We start from the raw sequence: 18,067 nt of genomic DNA on the forward strand, positions 1-18,067 counted from the left end.
CAAGTCAGTTAAACCTCATTGCCCCGCAAAACAAAAAAAAAAGAAATAATCTTCTGAGATTTTTGAATAAATAATATATCTTCCAGGCGCCTCATGATTGAGAAGATTGCTGCTCATCTTGCTGACTTCACTCCACGCCTTCAGAGTAACACAAGAGCACTTTATCAGTATTGTCCTATCCCTGTTATCAACTATCCACAGCTGGAGAATGAGCTCTTCTGTAATATTTATTACCTCAAACATCTTTGTGATACGCTCCGATTTCCAGACTGGCCAATCAAAGATCCCGTAAGTCATTGGGTGATCTTCTGTCTTTTCAAATCATGACCTTTAGACAGTCATTTGTGTGAAAGTTTTTCCTCCTTACAAATCCTGCACTGTTCAGTCTTTTTGTTCTGTTCATGTAGTTATCCTAAGGTCAACTTAAAATGAGTCTATCCTTTTATATCATTTGTTGTCTTGACAGTAACAATATCAGGACAAAAGCAAAATATAGACATAATTTCATGCGAAATACAGGTAAATAACCCCTATAACAGCTGGGTGGCCCTTTGGGTAGAGAGCTGACTGCTTCTGGCCCTAAGGAGGCCCCCTAACTGCATAGACTGGCCAAGAGATGATGCTGACCACAGCTTAGACAAAGGCTTCAGGGACCCATGCTGACCTGCTTCTGCTGCCCTACGGGATGCTTAGTGCTGCCTTGGACTTGGCCCAGTCCTTGAACTGTCATTCTCAGCTTATTTGTGAGTGTGATCCACCCTGAACTACACTGCAAATGTCAAGGAAATAATAGTGTCATCTGTATCATTGTGTTTTTATAGGATTCTTTGGATGTTCACACTGAGTATCACTTTAGTCAAATATTAAGTGTTAATGTTAAGTGTATATATTTGCATTTGCACACATGGATAATAGCATACAGCATCTTATAAGTGATTTAAAAAACAATTTAGACACTAAAATGTTGCACTTAATATTAGTACAATGGTATCAAACCACCTATAATTAATGGGAATATTTTCAACCTACATTAATTAAAACTGGGAAAATTATCTCAGTTTTTAAAAATTCCTTAATTTTAAGAGCTTTAGCTATATAATGCTATTTTTCCCTTTTGGGGGTGAGATCTAACATTTCTTTAAACTGAAGGAGTACAGTTCATAGCAGATGGACCATTGACTCTTCCCCCATTTCCCTCCCCTTTATTGTTTTTGTTGAATATATTTTAGTGGTCAATGATGATTTCCTAATTGAGCGAACTAGATGTGTAAACTAAATTTTTATGAATGTATTTTCAAATTATATCATTTCATCCACATTTTAATAGCTTGAAAATGAAAAATTTTATTTCCAAGGTGAAGCTTCTGAAAGATACCCTCGATGCCTGGAAGAAGGAAGTAGAAAAAAAACCACCTATCATGTCAGTGGATGATGCTTATGAGGTGCTTAACCTCCCTAATGGACAGGGACAGTAAGTTAATAACTGTTATCATGGCCATTAATAACTCATTTAGCATGAATTTTTTATAAATAGTTTCTGAAAAGTAAAACAGTATCAAAAAACACCTTTATTTATATCAAAACCAACAGATTATTTTTGTTTTCGTTAGTGTGGCTTCACCACCTAGGGTTCACTCTACACTTGCAGTTATTGATATGCTTTCACACTTGAAATTTCTTGTCGAAAATGTTTATATAACCATACCATTCCGTATTAATATTAGGGTTTATTTGAATTTTATCTTTATAAAGATAATGATTTTGATATTGAAGTTTGTAAATGTGAGGTTTAGTAGCTACATGCCTAGGTTCCCAGTACAGTTTATGATAGATTAGTTGTTAAGAATGTTAGTAGTGCATGTTATCTGGCCTTTCTTTGGGGGGACTCTGATCTACTCCTGTGTCTTCACTTAAGACTTGACTCCCAAATTTCCATTTCCGACCTCTCTTTAGGGTTACATTTCTGCTGCATAGTCTTCCCTGGATAACAGTCAGATTTATATAGAGCTTTCAAGTTTGCACCGTGCTTCCCTGCCCATAAATCAGGCTGAACATGTTCACAATTTCACTAAACCACCCTCTCCCTTCTAAAGTGGCTTCCTTTAACATTAATTCCTGTTGATGGTGGCACTATCCATTCTGAAGTCATCTTTGACTCTTCCTTCCCATTGGCTGCCTACCACCATCACTCAGTAAGCATTCATCTTTTGAAGTTCATTCCATCCATATTTACCACCAGTCAAACTTCGGTCAGTTTTCTCCGTGAGTTTACTACCTGGTTCATCATCTTTCATTCCTGCCCTGTTACTAGGGGACTTCAGCATACACATTAACAATCTCTCAAATACCCCGACCTTCCAGTTACTTAAACGGTGCTCACTGGGTCAGTTTAGGGTCCCCTGAAAGTTTTCTGTTGCATAATCTCAATTGGACCCCCACCATGTCAAACCATCCATCTAACTAGATGCCTTCTATTTCATGATGAGCTCACCTCCAACTTTATGTCCATTCTCTGAATGATGAACATTTTCACATTCCCCTGATGCCAAACCCCATTTTCTGCCCTCATCACCCAATTCCTCATGTTCATCTTCCTTATCCTTCCCACCTCCAAAGTCTCAGCCAGACACCACCCGGGCCTTCCACTGTGCCTCCTGGAGTGCCTGTTCAATAGGCAACAAACTTCTCTTTGTCTTTCATTTTTTCTCCTCCCCCTTCTTCCATCTACTAGCTATTATTGAAACCTGGCTCCCCATAGATGACACAGACTCCCTGGCTGTCCTTTCTAGTACCAGCTTTACCTTTACTCCTTCCCCTCAGCTAACTGGTCTAGGTGGGGGAGTTGAAATACACCCACCAGTGTCATTTGCAGGTTCTCGCTCTATTTCCATCACTCATGCATCTCCCTTTGAGGTTCAGGCTATTCATATCTACCACCCAACCAAAATCTCGGTAGCTGTTGTCCACAGACCCCAGGGTCACTTCCCTTCCTTGGTGAGTTATGTATGTGACTCATCATTTTTTCTCCTCCCCAACTTCTACTCTCCTACTAGGGGACTTCAGTATACGTATTGACTCTTCCTCAAATACCCTAACCACTTTCCTCAAATTACCCATTTCTGTGAATTACACCTCACCACAACCACATACACAGACATGGTCATAGCCTTCATCTCGATATAACCCATAAATGTACCATGTCTGCGTTCAAGAATTCTGAAATTACCTTATCTGATCACAATCTATTGGCTTTTCATCTCTCTCTCTCTCTTCCATTCCCTCAATTGCTAGTGATTTTGTGCGCGCGCGCGCGTCTGTGTGGGGGGGGGGAGGGAGAGGGAAAGAGGGTGGAGGGGGGGAAGAGAGGGAGGCATTGATTTAGAGTGGTAGGAGAAGTTAAGTAGAAATTCACTGAGCAAGTGTTGAAGTTCTGGGATTCATGTTTCCTAATTCCTTTGTCTATATGAAGCTTGTAATTTTTAGTGACGTTGGTAATCTTCATTTAGCCAAATCAGTTATTTTGTCATTCTTGTGCGAATGAGTGAAAAGTGAAGTGCTGACTAAAAGCACAGTATTGTGTGCTAAAGATACTGTCAAAGATGAAAATTCTTGAAATCTGAATGACCAGATTTGTAGCTTTATAGAAATGGTAACAAGAAGAAACATTTTCACCAAATATCCTTTGACAGAAGAGTTGGTGATGTATTCTATTCTTGTATATTGACACATTTGTAAAACACCATTTTACAGGCATGAGGAGAGCAAGATCAGGAAAGCCTACTTCAGACTGGCCCAGAAATATCACCCTGATAAGAATCCTGAAGGGAGGGTAGGTACTTTTGAAGCAAAGTTGGCTGTTTCCAGATTTAGTGAATCGACACTTTTTTTTCTTTACCATACATGTAGATGAACTTTTAATTTTGTAGCTTATACAGTCATTAATCTTATTCCCTATCTTCATGTGAAACTGTTAGGGGGCACCACAGTGCACAGAGCCTGGGACTTGGAGTTAGGAAGTCCTGAGTTCAAATTTGACCTCAAATACTTATTAGCTGTGTAACCCCAGGCAAGTCACTTGAACCCAGGTTTTCCTCATCTTCCCATATGTAAAATGAGGATAATAATAGCACCTACTTCCCAGGGTGATTGTGAGGAACCCATGAGATAATAATTATAAAGCACTTAGTGCAGTGTCTTGCACATAGTAAGTGCTTAATGAATGCTTACTACATCCATTCATTATTTGAGACTGTTAATCCATAGACTCTTTCCTTTCTTCCTATCAGTGTCAGCCTGCAGTTACTTTAATAAGCAATCAGTTGAATAAATAAATGATCAGCAGAAAGATATCTTTCAGGCAAAATTAGTGCCATCTTGTGATTACTTTTGATTTCCTAAATGTTTTTATAAAACATGTATGAGAGCAGCCTGCTAAAAAAGCCGGGGGTATTTCATGGCCCATTATCAGACTCTTCCTCCAGCAAACTTATAATCATTTGAAAAGGCCTGCTGATAAATTTGGTAGATCCTGTGAACTTTCGTATTTCTTTCTTCTCATATTACTATCACCCTAGTCCATATCCTTATTAATGAAAACAATTTTTAAAATTTATTTTTCTTTTTAAACTTATGTCTTATGTTTGCATCACATTCACTTCTGCACATACTCCCCACATGTCCTTACCTTTTTTGGACATCCTCGTGACTTAGTAGAGAGAATTCCCGACAAGAAAACTCTCTTCACCGATACAGATCGGCTTCAGCTCTGCAGTCGAGGGTAGACTAGTTTGCTTGACCAATGAGAGCTGTAGTGACTTTTGCCTGTAACTCCCTGACTTGGAGGCCAGCTGGCCTATTGACTGTGCCACGCTGCCTTTTTTGGGTAGATAAGTTATAAACATGAAAATCTTTTTTTTAACTTGAAAAAACGGCACTTATTTGTATAACAAATATAATTACATTAAATTTGAAATACCTTAAAATTAGATCAGCATGTTTCTACAAAATTTCAGATTTTCCTGATAACAATGCAAAATAATTGCTGAAGATTTAAAAGACATTTTTATTATACTATCTTACCAGTGTTCATGGTCATTTATGTGACACAGTAGATAGAGTGCTGGGCTTAGAGTCAGGAAGACTCATTTTCCTGAGTTCAAATCTGACCTCAGATACTTAGTAGCTGTATGACCCTGGTCAAGTCACTTAGCCCTGCTTACCTCAGTTTCCTCATCTGTAAAATGAAATGGAAAAGGAAATGATAAACCCCTCCAGTATCTTTGCCAAGAAAACCCCAAATGGGGTCACAAAGAATTGAACTTGACAGAACAACAACAAAAAACCAGTGTTTGTAGAAAATGACAACATTATTTTTGCAGTGAAATATTTTGTTTATTTTAGTAACTTCCTCTAACAAATGATGTGAAGATGACATTAGTTGGTCATTTTTTCACAGACTATTTTGTTTAACATTGCTCTAGTTTTCCCACTATTGTAAAACAAGTGTGCTATTTATCTTTGTTTCCTTACAGGATATGTTTGAAAAAGTAAATAAAGCATATGAATTCTTATGTACAAAATCATCCAAAGTAATTGATGGCCCAGATCCAGAAAATATAATTTTGATTCTGAAAGCACAGAGCATCTTGTTCAATCGGCATAAAGAAGGTGAGCATGACAAGTCACTTTCTCTTATGCCCAAATTAAACTTTATTCTGAGTTTTCTTCCTTGACTAGTTGTTATTGATAGAGTAATGTGGCCTAATGAAATGAGTCCTGAACTAGGAGTCAGGACACCCATATTCAAATACCTTCTCAAACCTTGAGGAACTGTAATTATGGGCAAATCACTGAATTCTCAGAGCTTTGTTTTCTTTGTCTCTAAAATAAGATGATGCTTTTCCCACTATCATAAGAGGATTGTTGAGGGAGCATTTTGCAGACCTTAAAGAGCTGTTTAAATTGAGTTGTTATTATTAGTTGACTTTTTCTAAGGTTAAAAAAGGTCAGTTTTGGAAGGAGAGTGGGGGTACCTTTAGCAGGATAATTAATAAAGTTAAAAGAGTGTTGAAGATTAGCTACATTGTACAAATTCTAAAAGACTTGAGAACATTAGGTATAAGCATAAGGTGGGAAATGCTTCTTTATGTTTGAAAGATGACAAAGTCTAAATATAGTTGAACAATTTATATATAGACAGTCATAAATGTTTAGACATCTGAACACAGGTTTTTATTAAAATTTTTATTTCAGCATGGCTTTTTTTGCATCACTATGATATAGTCTATCATCATTAATTCTAAAATTACTTTTATAGGGGTTGTATATGTTTTGTAAGAATTTGTTTAGAAACTACTTTTGCCTTAATGATTTTTGCTAAGTTAATATTGTTAGGCTAACCTGTGTTGATATGTAAGCTCAGATTTCAAATTAGGAGCACTTGGGCACTGAATTGTTATACTTAAAGGTCATCTTCTGCCATTCATATGTTCAAGTTGCTGGGTTTATTTTTACTTTGTTTTCAGAAATGAGTTCTGATGATAGGCAGATTCGAATAGTTGGCCAAATAGAAAGAATTTAAGAACCAGTAGAGTTAATCTACCACCACAGTTTGAGAGAATATTTGGAGCATTGGTGTGTGTGTGTGTGTGTGTGTGTGTGTGTGTGTGTGTGTGTGTGTGTGTGTGTGTGTGTGTGTTGGAGGGTGGGTACTTATGTTAAATTTAACCAAGTATATTGGGCTTTGCTTGTGGATATTTGGAACAAGTTAAGCTAGTTGATAGTAGGGTTAATAGATTAGTAACTGATCATAAGGAGGGGTGGTAGTTTCGAGGTGGGTTCTAGCCTTTTGTATTCCATGGACCCTTTGGCAGTGTCTGATGAAAGGTCTCCAGCATGTTGTCTTTGATGGTTTTGGCCCTTTGGTATTCTGTGTTTTTATCAGTAGTTTTGATTATGGTACATATGCTCTACCCATTTGCCAACAAAACAAAGCTTGGAGGGACAGCTAATGAGTGCACAGAGTGAGGAATGAGATCATGAAGCTCTTCACACAAAAATGAGTTCAACTGAAGGAGATGATGTTTGATAGTCATGAGCATAAAATTCTATGCTTTGGTCCAAGAAACTAACTTCCCAGGCATGACAGGGTAGAAAGATGTGGGAACTTAATACAGTGCAAGCTTCAAAAAAGTCATCTGTCTGTTACAGCTGCTGGAAGGACTGGTACAAAGGGAGGCTTCATTTCTTCATTCACAATGTGTCCAGATCAAGGGAGAGGATAATACAGCTGGATTTTTTGACCTGATCAAACACATCTGGAATTGGTGTTCAATTCTAGGATAGAAACAGGAGCAGGGAGTGGGGTTGGCAGAGAAGCAGATTTAGGCTAACTATAAGAAAAATTTTCCTTAAACTTCCTAACAGTCCAAAGTAGAAGAGTCGTGTTAGGAAAGGGTGTCCTCTCTCTCATCAGAGGACTTCAAGCAAAGTCTGCAAACCTCTCGTTGATGCTGGTGTAGAGGGAACTCTCTGAAAACTGGACTAGCAGCTTCTAAAATCTTTTCAGCTCTTAGTTCTGACATGTAGTGATTCTGTGACTAAACAGAACCTAAATCAATAACTTGGATATAGGTAGAAGGCTCTTTTCCAATAGTAGATCTAAGTTGATGCTTTAGATTATAGTAGAATATCCTGGGATTGGCATCATAAACAATTATTTTGGAAAATAATCTCAGCCCACATTTTTGTGTTTTTTTCTGATCCAAGGGTTCTTTTATTGCTGTTTTTGGAGTAATTGTGTCAGGAGCTCTGTGCATTTAATGTCTTTCCTCCACCATCTTGGCTCCGCCCCTCATAAACAATTATTTTGTATTTAAATGGCTGACCACATTTAGATAACTGGTGAAATTTAGCACATGAAAACAGTGGGCCTCACCAAAGTTGAATATGCAGACATTGTAGACACATGGGACAGTGTATTCTGGTTTATTTGCAGCTTGCTTGAATTCTTATTTAATGTAGAAATTTTGCATCTGGCAATATTTTGCCAATTATATCAAAATGAAATTTCAAGATAAACAAAAAAGTATACTGATTTGCTTAGACCTTGCCAAAAAAAAAACAAACCAAAAAACCAAAACCAGAATGCAGTATTTCTGGCATGCCTTTAAGTAATTTTTTCATGTACATCCCAAATTTCTTAAAAATTAGTGTTATTGTAGGGGATATGGGTATATGTTGACCGCAGTACTCTGTTCATTAATTTAATATCCATATGTGCATTAGTAGAAATGTGTACAACTTGAAGAGGTAACAGTTTGATATACTCATTAGAAAACCTGATCATTTTTCCAGTAGGCACCTTTGTATGGACTGATAGATGAAATAACTAAAATCAGTGCGGAAAAAAGGAAAACTGAACAGATTTTACTTGAGTTTAAAATGAAATTGTGAGATGTTTAGAGAATTGGTTTCTTAGACATGTCTAAGTGTTCATGGATGCCAAAGTATCTTGACTTTTGGTTATTTCAGATTTACAGCCTTACAAATACGCAGGGTATCCCATGTTGATTAGGACTATCACTATGGAAACTTCCGATGATCTCCTTTTCTCAAAAGAATCACCACTGTTACCTGCTGCCACAGAGCTGGCTTTCCACACTGTCAATTGTTCTGCACTCAATGCAGAAGAGCTAAGAAGAGAGAATGGAATAGAGGTAATTACAACTTTGTGCCTATGTGTAAGCCGATTCTGATTGTGATTCCTTTTTTTTTTCCCTACAAAAAGTCATGAAATATAAATGCTGTTGGCCTATTAATGTTTAATTTATTTTTCTTCTGGGATAAAATACTGGGTTCTGTATATAATGCCACTCAACTATCATGCTTTTCAATACAGAGTTGGAGCAGCTGGGGTCTATAATCAGTGAATCTTGTTCTTTTGTTTTTAATCCATTAAATAAATTGTTAAAGTTACTCAAAAGAAACTATTCAAACATTTTTGATGAAATTTCTTCTGAGTATCACGTTGGCAGCAGCTAGCCCATCAGCACTTACTGATCTTTTGAAGTTTTAAAAGCTAGTAAAGTATCTGAGAACAAGTTTGCATTGGGTCTCATAAGTAATCTATGTGCCTTGTTTTGGACTTTTGAAAAATATATATGGAAAGAAGAAAACCAAATTACCAGTATCAAAAATGAAAAGGGTGATGTTACCACCAATGAAGTGGAAATTAAATCAATAATTAGGAATTATTTTGCCCAACTGTATGCCAATAAATTTGACAATCTAAATGAAATGGATGAATATTTACAAAAATACAAACTGCTCAGGTTAACTGAAGAGGAAATAAAATCCTTCAATAAACCCATATTAGAAAAAGAAATTGAACAAGCCATTAACGAACTCCCCAAGAAAAAATCCCCAGGGCCAGATGGGTTTACGGGTGAATTTTACCAAACATTTAAAGAACAATTAATTCCAATATTATACAAATTATTTGGAAAAATAGGTGAAGGAGTTCTACTAAATTTGTTTTATGACACAAATATGGTGGTGATACCAAAACCAGGCAAAGCAAAAACAGAGAAAGAAAATTATAGACCAATTTCCCTAATGAATATTGATGCTAAAATCTTAAATAAGATATTAGCAAGGAGATTACAGCAAGTGATCACCAGGATAATACACTATGACCAGGTGGGATTTATACCAGGAATGCAGGGCTGGTTCAACATTAGGAAAAGTATTGACATAATCAACCACATCAATAAGAAAACCAACCAAAATCATATGATTATCTCAATAGATGCAGAGAAAGCTTTTGACAAAGTACAGCACCCATTCCTAATAAAAACACTAGAGAGTTTAGGAATAGGGGGAGCTTTCCTTAGAATAATAAACAGTATCTACCTAAAGCCATCAGCAAGTATTATATGCAATGGAGATAAATTAGAGGCCTTCCCAATGAGATCAGGAGTGAAACAGGGATGTCCATTATCACCCCTATTATTTAATATTCTCCTAGAAATGTTAGCTTTAGCAATCAGAGAAGAGAAAGGAATTAAAGGAATTAGAATAGGCAAGGAGGAAACAAAACTATCACTCTTTGCAGATGATATGATGGTATACTTAAGGAATCCTCGAGAATCAAGTCAAAAATTACTTGAAACAATTAACAACTTTAGCAAAGTAGCAGGATATAAAATAAATCCACATAAATCATCAGCATTTCTATACATGACCAACAAAGTCCAGCAGCAAGAGATAGAAAGAGAAATTCCATTTAAAGTAACGGTAGATAATATAAAATACTTGGGAGTCTACTTGCCAGGACAAACCCAGGAACTCTATGAACACAACTACCAAACACTCTTCACACAAATCAAATCAGATCTAAATAATTGGAAAGATATCAATTGCTCATGGATAGGCAGAGCTAATATAGTAAAAATGACAATACTGCCTAAATTAATTTACTTATTCAGTGCCATACCAATCAGACTACCTAAAAATTATTTTATACAGCTAGAAAAGATAATAACAAAATTCATCTGGAAAAACAAAAAATCAAGAATATCCAGGGAAATAATGAAAAAAAAATTCACAGGAAGGTGGGTTAGCAGTACCAAACCTGGAGCTTTACTATAAAGTGGCAGTCATCAAAACTATCTGGTACTGGCTAAAAAATAGAGTGGTAGATCAATGGAATAGGCTAGGCTCAGGAAATGCAGTAGTAAATGACACTAGTAATGTAGTGTTTGATAAACCCAAAGACTCCAGCTTCTGGGATAGGAACTCAGTATTTGACAAACTGCTGGGAAAACTGGAAGATAGTATGGCAGAAATTAGGCATAGACCAACATCTTACACCTTATCCTAAAATAAGGTCAAAATGGATACATGATTTAGACATAAGAGGTGATACCTTAGGTAAATTAGGAGAGAAAGGAATAGTGTACCTATCAGATCTTTGGAAAGGAGAACAGTTTTTGACCAAACAAGAGATAGAGTATATTATAAAATGCAAAATGGATGATTTTGATTACATTAAATTAAAAAAATTTTGTACAAACAGAAGCAATGCATCCAAAATTAGAAGGGAGGCAGAAAGCTGGGAAACAATTTTTGAGGCCAGTACTTCTGATAAAGGCCTCATCTCTAAAAATATATAGGGAACTAAATCAAATTTATAGGAATCCAAGTCATTTCCCAATTGAGAAATGGTCAAAGGATATGGCCAGGCAGTTTTCTGATGAAGAAATCAAAGCTATCTATTCCCATATGAAAAAATGCTCTAGATTACTAATGATTAGAGAGATGCAAGTTAAAACAACTCTGAGGTACCACCTGAAACCTATCAGATTGTCTAAAATGACAAAAAAGGAAAATAATAAATGTTGGAGAAGCTGTGAAAAATTGGAACACGAATGCATTGTTGGTGGAGCTGTGAACCGATCCAACCATTCTGGAGAGTAATTTGGAATTATGCCCAAAGGGCGATAAAGCTGTCCATACCCTTTGACCCAGCAATACCACTTTTGGGTCTTTTTCCCAAAGAAATCATAGAAAGAGGAAAGGGACCCACATGTACAAAAATATTTATAGCTGTTCTTTATGTGGTGGCAAGGAATTGGAATTTGAGGGGGTGCCCATCAATTGGGGAATGGCTGGACAAGTTGTGGTATATGAATACAATGGAATACTATTGTGCTATAAGAAACGATGAGCAGGAGGAGTTCAGAGAAACCTGGAGGGTCTTGCGTGAGCTGATGATGAGTGAGATGAGCAGAACCAGAAGAACATTGTACACAGTATCATCAACATTGAGTGTTGACCTACTGTGATGGACTATATTCTTCTCACCAATGCAATGGTACAGAAGAGTTCCAGGGAACTCATGATAGAAGAGGATCTCCAAATCCAAGAAAAAAAAAGAAAGAAAGAACTGTGGAGTATAGATGCTGATTGAACCATATTATTTCTTTTGTTTTGGGTGCTGTTGTTTTTTCTATTTTGAGGTTTTTCATCATTGCTCTGATTTTTCTCTTATAACATGACTAATGCAGAAATAGGATTAATGTTATTGTGTGTGTATGTATATATATATATAACCTATATCAGATTACCTGCTATCTAGGGGTGGGGGTAGGGAGGGGAGGGAGGGAGAAAAATCTGAAATTGGAAAGCCTGTATAAACAAATGTTGAGAACTATTTTTACATGTAACGGGAAAAAAAATAAAATACTTTATTAATTTTTTTTAAAAAAGAAAAGTATATATGGATTTTTGGTGAGAGGGAAATTCCACTAGTAATTAATATACAGAAAAAATCATCTGGCTTAAATAATTGATATGAAAAGGACATCATTTTTAAATTGCCTTTTTGGTTAATTAATCTTTATGGATTGTGGCTTTGCAAAATCTCTCTCTCTCTCTCTCTTTTTTTTTTTTTTTTTGCCATAGGAAATGTTCAGTAAGGGCCAGGGTAGAGGGGGGGGGAGCTAGTTTGCTGTTGACATAGGAAACCAAAATATAAGCTAATCGATTTTAACATGTTTTGTTTAGAAAACTTTGAGCTCCCAGGCTGGAGCAGATTTAACTGTCATTTCATTTCTCTAGGTGCTACAAGAGGCATTCAGTCGTTGTGTGGCAGTCTTGAATCGTTCTAGTAAGCCAGCTGACATGTCTGTGCAGGTGGGCTCAAAGCCGCTTATTCCAAGCTATTCATTATTCATTCATGTGGGTTAGGAGAAAGAACCTTGTACCAGCAGTTAGAAGACCTGAGCTCTGAGCCTGTTCTTTCATCTATAAAATGGGGACAATGCTTATACTCATAATGTAAGAAAAGTACTTTAGGGGCAGTTAGGTGGCACAGTGGATAAAGCACCGGCCCTGGATACAGGAGTACCTGAGTTCAAATCCGGCCTCAGACACTTAACACTAGCTGTGTGACCCTGGGCAAGTCACTTAACCCCAATTGCCTTACCAAAAAAAAAAAAAAGAAAAGTACTTTAAGGTTTTTAAAGTATAAAAAATGAGTTAGTCATGGCAACGGAAGAACTTAATGTGCTTATTAAGAAGCAATTAGGGGCAGCTAGGTGGCGAAGTGGATAGAGCACCGGCCCTGGAGCCAGGAGTACCTGAGTTCAAATGCGGCCTCATGACACTTATGCTGTGTGACCCTGGGCAAGTCACTTGGCCCCAATTGCCTCACTAAAAAAAAAAAAAAAAGAAGCAATTAACATAGTCAAGCACTTATATGATTTGTTACAACATCTTGAAGAATGAAATGTTACTTTAGTACTCTCTTTTTGGCTGAATGCTAGGTATAGCTGGGTTGCAGCTAAATATTCAAATCATAGTTCATGCCTTTCGCCCATCCTTTCCTCCCCAGCATAAAAAGGACAGGAGGATGAAAGTTTATCAGATGTATACAGATGATATCAGTTGGCATGACTGTACAAATCAAATTAAAATATTTATAAATGAACACTAACAAAATAGAACCATAAGAGGTTTAAGATTTTTGCTACACTGATAGCCTGAACTAAGTAGTCTATTTTTTTCAAAAATGAATATATGGGACAGGGAACCTAGGTTCTGTGCACATTCAGAACATTAGTATTCTGAACTAATTTCCCTATCTTCTTTTTTTCCTTTAAATGACTACATAGAACCAGATCTTCTCTTGTGTTTCTGCTTTCAGGTATGTGGACATATATGTAAATGTTACAGTGTGGCAGCTCAATTTGAGGAGTGCCGAGAAAAGATCACTGAGATGCCCAGCATCATCAAGGATCTCTGTCGAGTGCTGTATTTTGGCAAGGTGAGCTTGTCTAGTACACTTCTTAATTATTTAAGTACTCTGGAGTCTAACCCCAGTGTTTGCATAGGTTGTTCTACAAGTTTTGGGTTGGTTGGTTGGTGTTGTTTTGACTAAGTGGGCCTTTTCTCCAAAGAAACTTAGAAACGGTCACTAGGTTCCCTTCCAAGGCTAGCCCACAAAAGTATATTCAATCTCAAAAGTTACTCAAGTCATGCAAATAGTAATCCTTAACCTCCCAAGGCCTAAGGGAGGGGATCATAGTAGATAGAAACTGGGCAAGTTCTTCAGGAGTCTGTCTGAGATTAGAATATTCCAAGCAATGGGGGCAGGTAGGTGGCACAGTGGATAAAGCATCTGCCCTTGATTCAGGAGGATCTGAGCCCAAATCTGACCTCAGACACTTGACACTTACTAACTGTGTGACCCTGGACAAGTCACTCATTGACCCTCATTGCCCTGAAAAAAAAGAAAAAGGAAAGAATATTCTAAGCAACAAGAGAGTATTGATCAACAGATTGCATTGATAGATACAAGTTGTTTGTCAGTTGACTATTTTTCTCAGGTTCTGTTTACACCTAAAATAATGAACTCTTTGTTGATTTTTAGAAATAGTATTACCTGATGCTAGTTTGAGCTATTATTTGTTTGTTTGTCAGTATTGACAATGAAATATCAATACTTTTAAAAATTAACTCATGGTGGGGGCGGGGCGGAGGGCTAGGTGCCACAGTGGATAGAGCACCAGCCCTGGATTCAGGAGGACTTGAGTTCAAATCCGTCCTCAGACACTTGACACTTACTAGCTGTGTGACCCTGGACAAGTCACTTAACCCTCATTGCCCTGCAAAAAAAAAAAAAAATTTAATTCGTTGGTCAGAGCCAAGATGGTGGATTGGGGCAGCTATCCAACTGAACTCTCCTAATATTCCCCTCCAAACAACTTGCCTCAAATGAGATTTTGGAGTGGAAGAGCCAACAAAAGGTTGAGATGAGACATTTTTCTGGCCTAAGAAAACTTAAGAGGTTGGCAGGAGAAGTCTGGGAGGCCTGTCTAGAGACCATTCATTTAGTAGCAATAGTTTTGGGAGCTCTCAGGCCAGAAATGGTAAGGGGCTTGGACAACTGGTAAGAATGAGATTAGAGGGGACCCTTTGTTAGCACTGTGTGCCACTGGTACTGATTGGCAACTGTTGCCCATACATAGTTCTGGGTCACAGTTCTAGGTTAGAGAACAGTGCTGGTGAATAGTAACAAGGGAGCAGGGGCTTTGGTTGCAGTTCCACAGCAGAGAAAGTCACTAGTGTTTATGGCTGCAGGGAGCTGGGGGTCCTTCCTGAATAAAAGACCAGAGTACAGACCAAGAGAGCAGCGACCATACCTCCTAGGATCACATAACTTTGGAAGCACCAAAAGCTTGCAGACATCCCTACCTCCACCACCCTCCCAACCCCTGCCTCCAAACTAGTTCTGAAAACAATAGCATGAAAAAGCCTAAAGCTTGGGACAGGGCCTACCCACCCACCTACAGGTGAGCAGACCCCAACTTTAACATAAAATTCAGAGTCAAGATATAGGCTAGGAAAATGAGCAAACAACAAAAAAATAATTTGACCTTAAAAAAATTACTGCAGTGGCAGGTAAAACCAAGCTTGGTAAAAGAAGAACAAAAATCCATTGAAGAGAACTCCTTAAAAAGAAGAATTGGCCAAATGGAAAAAGAGGAACAAAATTTCACTGAAGAAAACAATTACGTAAAAATTAGAACTGGACACCTGGAAGTTAATTATTCCGTGAGACATCAAGAAATAATTAAACAAGGTCAAAAGAATGAAAATATAGAAGAAAATGTGAAGTATCTCATTAGAAAAACAAATTACCGGGGCAGCTAGGTGGCCCAGTGGATAAAGCACCGGCCCTGGATTCAGGACTACCTGAGTTCAAATCCGGCCTCAGACACTTGACACTTACTAGCTGTGTGACCCTGGGCAAGTCACTTAACCCCCATAGCCCAGCAAAAAATAAAAACAAAAAAACAACAACAACAAAAAGAAAAACAAATTACCTGGCAAATAGAACAAGAACACATAATTTGAGAATTATTGGAATAGTTGGAAGCCTTGATCAAAAAGAGTCTAGATGTTGTATTTTAAGAAATTATAAAGGAAGACTGCCTTGATATCTTAGATTCAGAGGTTAAAATAAAAATTCAAAGAATACACTAATCACTTTAAAGAGAACCCAAAATGAAAACTCCCAGGAATGTTATAGCCAAATTCCAGAGCTCTTGAGTCAAAGAGAAAATACTTCAACCAAAAAGGAACAATTCAGATATTATAGAACCACGCCAAGATTTAGTAGCTTCCATGTTAAAGAAAGGGAGGGCTTAGAATATGATACCCCAGAAGGTAAAGGAACTAGGATTAGAACAAAGAATCGGGGCAGCTAGATGGTGCAGTGGATAGAGCACCAGCCCTGGAGTCAGGAGTACCTGAGTTCAAATCCGGTCTCAGACACTTAACACTTACTAGCTGTGTGACCCTGGGCAAGTCACTTAACCCCAATTGCCTCACTAAAAAAAAAAAAAAAAAAAGAACAAAGAATCACCTACCAGGCAAAATGAATATAATCCTTCAGGGGGGAAATGGATATTTAATGGAATAGAGGATTTCAAAGCATTCCTGGTGAAGACACCAAACTAAAGAGAAACTGTGATATTCAAACAGGAGGCTCAAGAGAAGCATAAAAAGGTAAACATGAAAGAGTGATCATAAGGAATTCAATAAAATTCACCTGTTTTGGGGGGCAGCTAGGTGGCGCAGTGGATAGAGCACCGGCCCTGGAGTCAGGAGTACCTGAGTTCAAATCCGGCCTCAGACACTTAACACTTACTAGCTGTGTGACCCTGGGCAAGTCACTTAACCCCAATTGCCTCACTAAAAAAAACATAAAAAACAAAACAAAAAATTCACCTGTTTTTATTCCTACCTGGGAAGATAATACATGTAACACCTAAGAACTTTATCATTATTTATTTAATTGGGGCCAGGCATTGGGATTAAGTGACTTGCCCAGAGTCCCACAGCTAGTAAGTGTCTAAGGCCAGATTTAAACTCAGGTCTTCCTGACTCAAGGGCTGGTATTGAACTTTATCATGATTTGGGCAGTTAAAAGGGAGTTTGCATAGACAGAGGGCATGAGTATGAGTCTCTCGTGTTTGAATGATCTCCCAAAGAAATGAAGGGGTAAGAAAGAGGGATGCACTGGGAAAAAAGGGAAAGGAAAATGGGGAAATTTTTGTCACATAAAAGAGACACACAATGAAGAGTTTTTAAAATGGGGGGAGGAGTGGCAGACAGTGCTTGAAACCTCACTTATTAGAATTGCCTCAAAAAGGGAAATTAAAATGGCTCTGAGGTGCCCCCTCACACTTACTGGAAATGACAAATGCTGGAGGGGCTGGGGGAACATAAGCATGCTGATGAACTGTTGGGGTTGTGAACTTGTCCATCCATTCTGGAGAACAATTTGGAGCTGTGCCTAAAGGGCTATAAGACTGTGCCTACCCTTTGACATAGCAATCAATACCACTGCTAGTTCTGTGTCCTAAACTGATCAAAAAGAAAAGAACCTTTATGTAAAAAAAATATAACAGCTTTTTATGTGTGTGGTGGCAAAAATATTGGCAGTAATAGATGGGGATGCTCATCAGTTGGGAAGTAACTGAACAATTTTGTGGCATATGGTTATGATGGAGTACTATTCTGCTGTAAGAAATAAGGTGGGTGGTTTCAGAAAAGTATGGCAAGACCTATATGAACTGATGCAAAATGAATGGAGAATAACCAGGAGATCATTGTGCACAGTAACAGCAATGTTATCATGATGACCAGCTGTGAAAGACTTGACTACTCTCATCAGTACAGTAATCTATGATAATTCCAAAGGACTCATGATGCAAAAGAGAACTGATGAACTTTGAGCGCAAATTGAAGTTTAATTTTCTCTTCTTGCTTTTTAAAAAAAATGGCAAGTATGCAAATATATCATATGATTTCACATGTATAGTTGATATCACATTGCTTGCCTTCCCAGTAGATGTAGGAGGCAGTGGGAGGGAGGAAAATAATTTGGAACTCAAAGATTGATCAAAAATCAATAATAATTTTTTTTAGGAAATAAACTCAGTTTCTATGAATTTGATATTTAAAGTTAGGTCCTAGGCTGGGATCTGGGTGTATT

The 18,067-nt window shown here is 37.6% G+C and overlaps 1 protein-coding gene across 5 annotated transcripts in view; it reads left to right on the forward strand.

Annotated features, from left to right (window-relative positions):
- Positions 1–18,067, forward strand: part of DNAJC13 (DnaJ heat shock protein family (Hsp40) member C13) — a 136,153-nt gene that overhangs the window by 81,439 nt on the left and 36,647 nt on the right. For all 5 annotated transcript variants that reach the window (XM_043965752.1, XM_043965748.1, XM_043965751.1 and 2 more), the window contains 7 exons: positions 87–288; positions 1,356–1,471; positions 3,751–3,829; positions 5,532–5,667; positions 8,533–8,717; positions 12,622–12,696; positions 13,709–13,828. In XM_043965752.1, coding sequence (XP_043821687.1) covers positions 87–288; positions 1,356–1,471; positions 3,751–3,829; positions 5,532–5,667; positions 8,533–8,717; positions 12,622–12,696; positions 13,709–13,828 — 913 coding nt within the window. The remainder of the gene's footprint in view (positions 1–86; positions 289–1,355; positions 1,472–3,750; positions 3,830–5,531; positions 5,668–8,532; positions 8,718–12,621; positions 12,697–13,708; positions 13,829–18,067) is intronic.

This window comes from Dromiciops gliroides, chromosome 5 (assembly GCF_019393635.1).
Source record: "Dromiciops gliroides isolate mDroGli1 chromosome 5, mDroGli1.pri, whole genome shotgun sequence".
Classification (NCBI taxonomy): domain Eukaryota; kingdom Metazoa; phylum Chordata; class Mammalia; order Microbiotheria; family Microbiotheriidae; genus Dromiciops; species Dromiciops gliroides.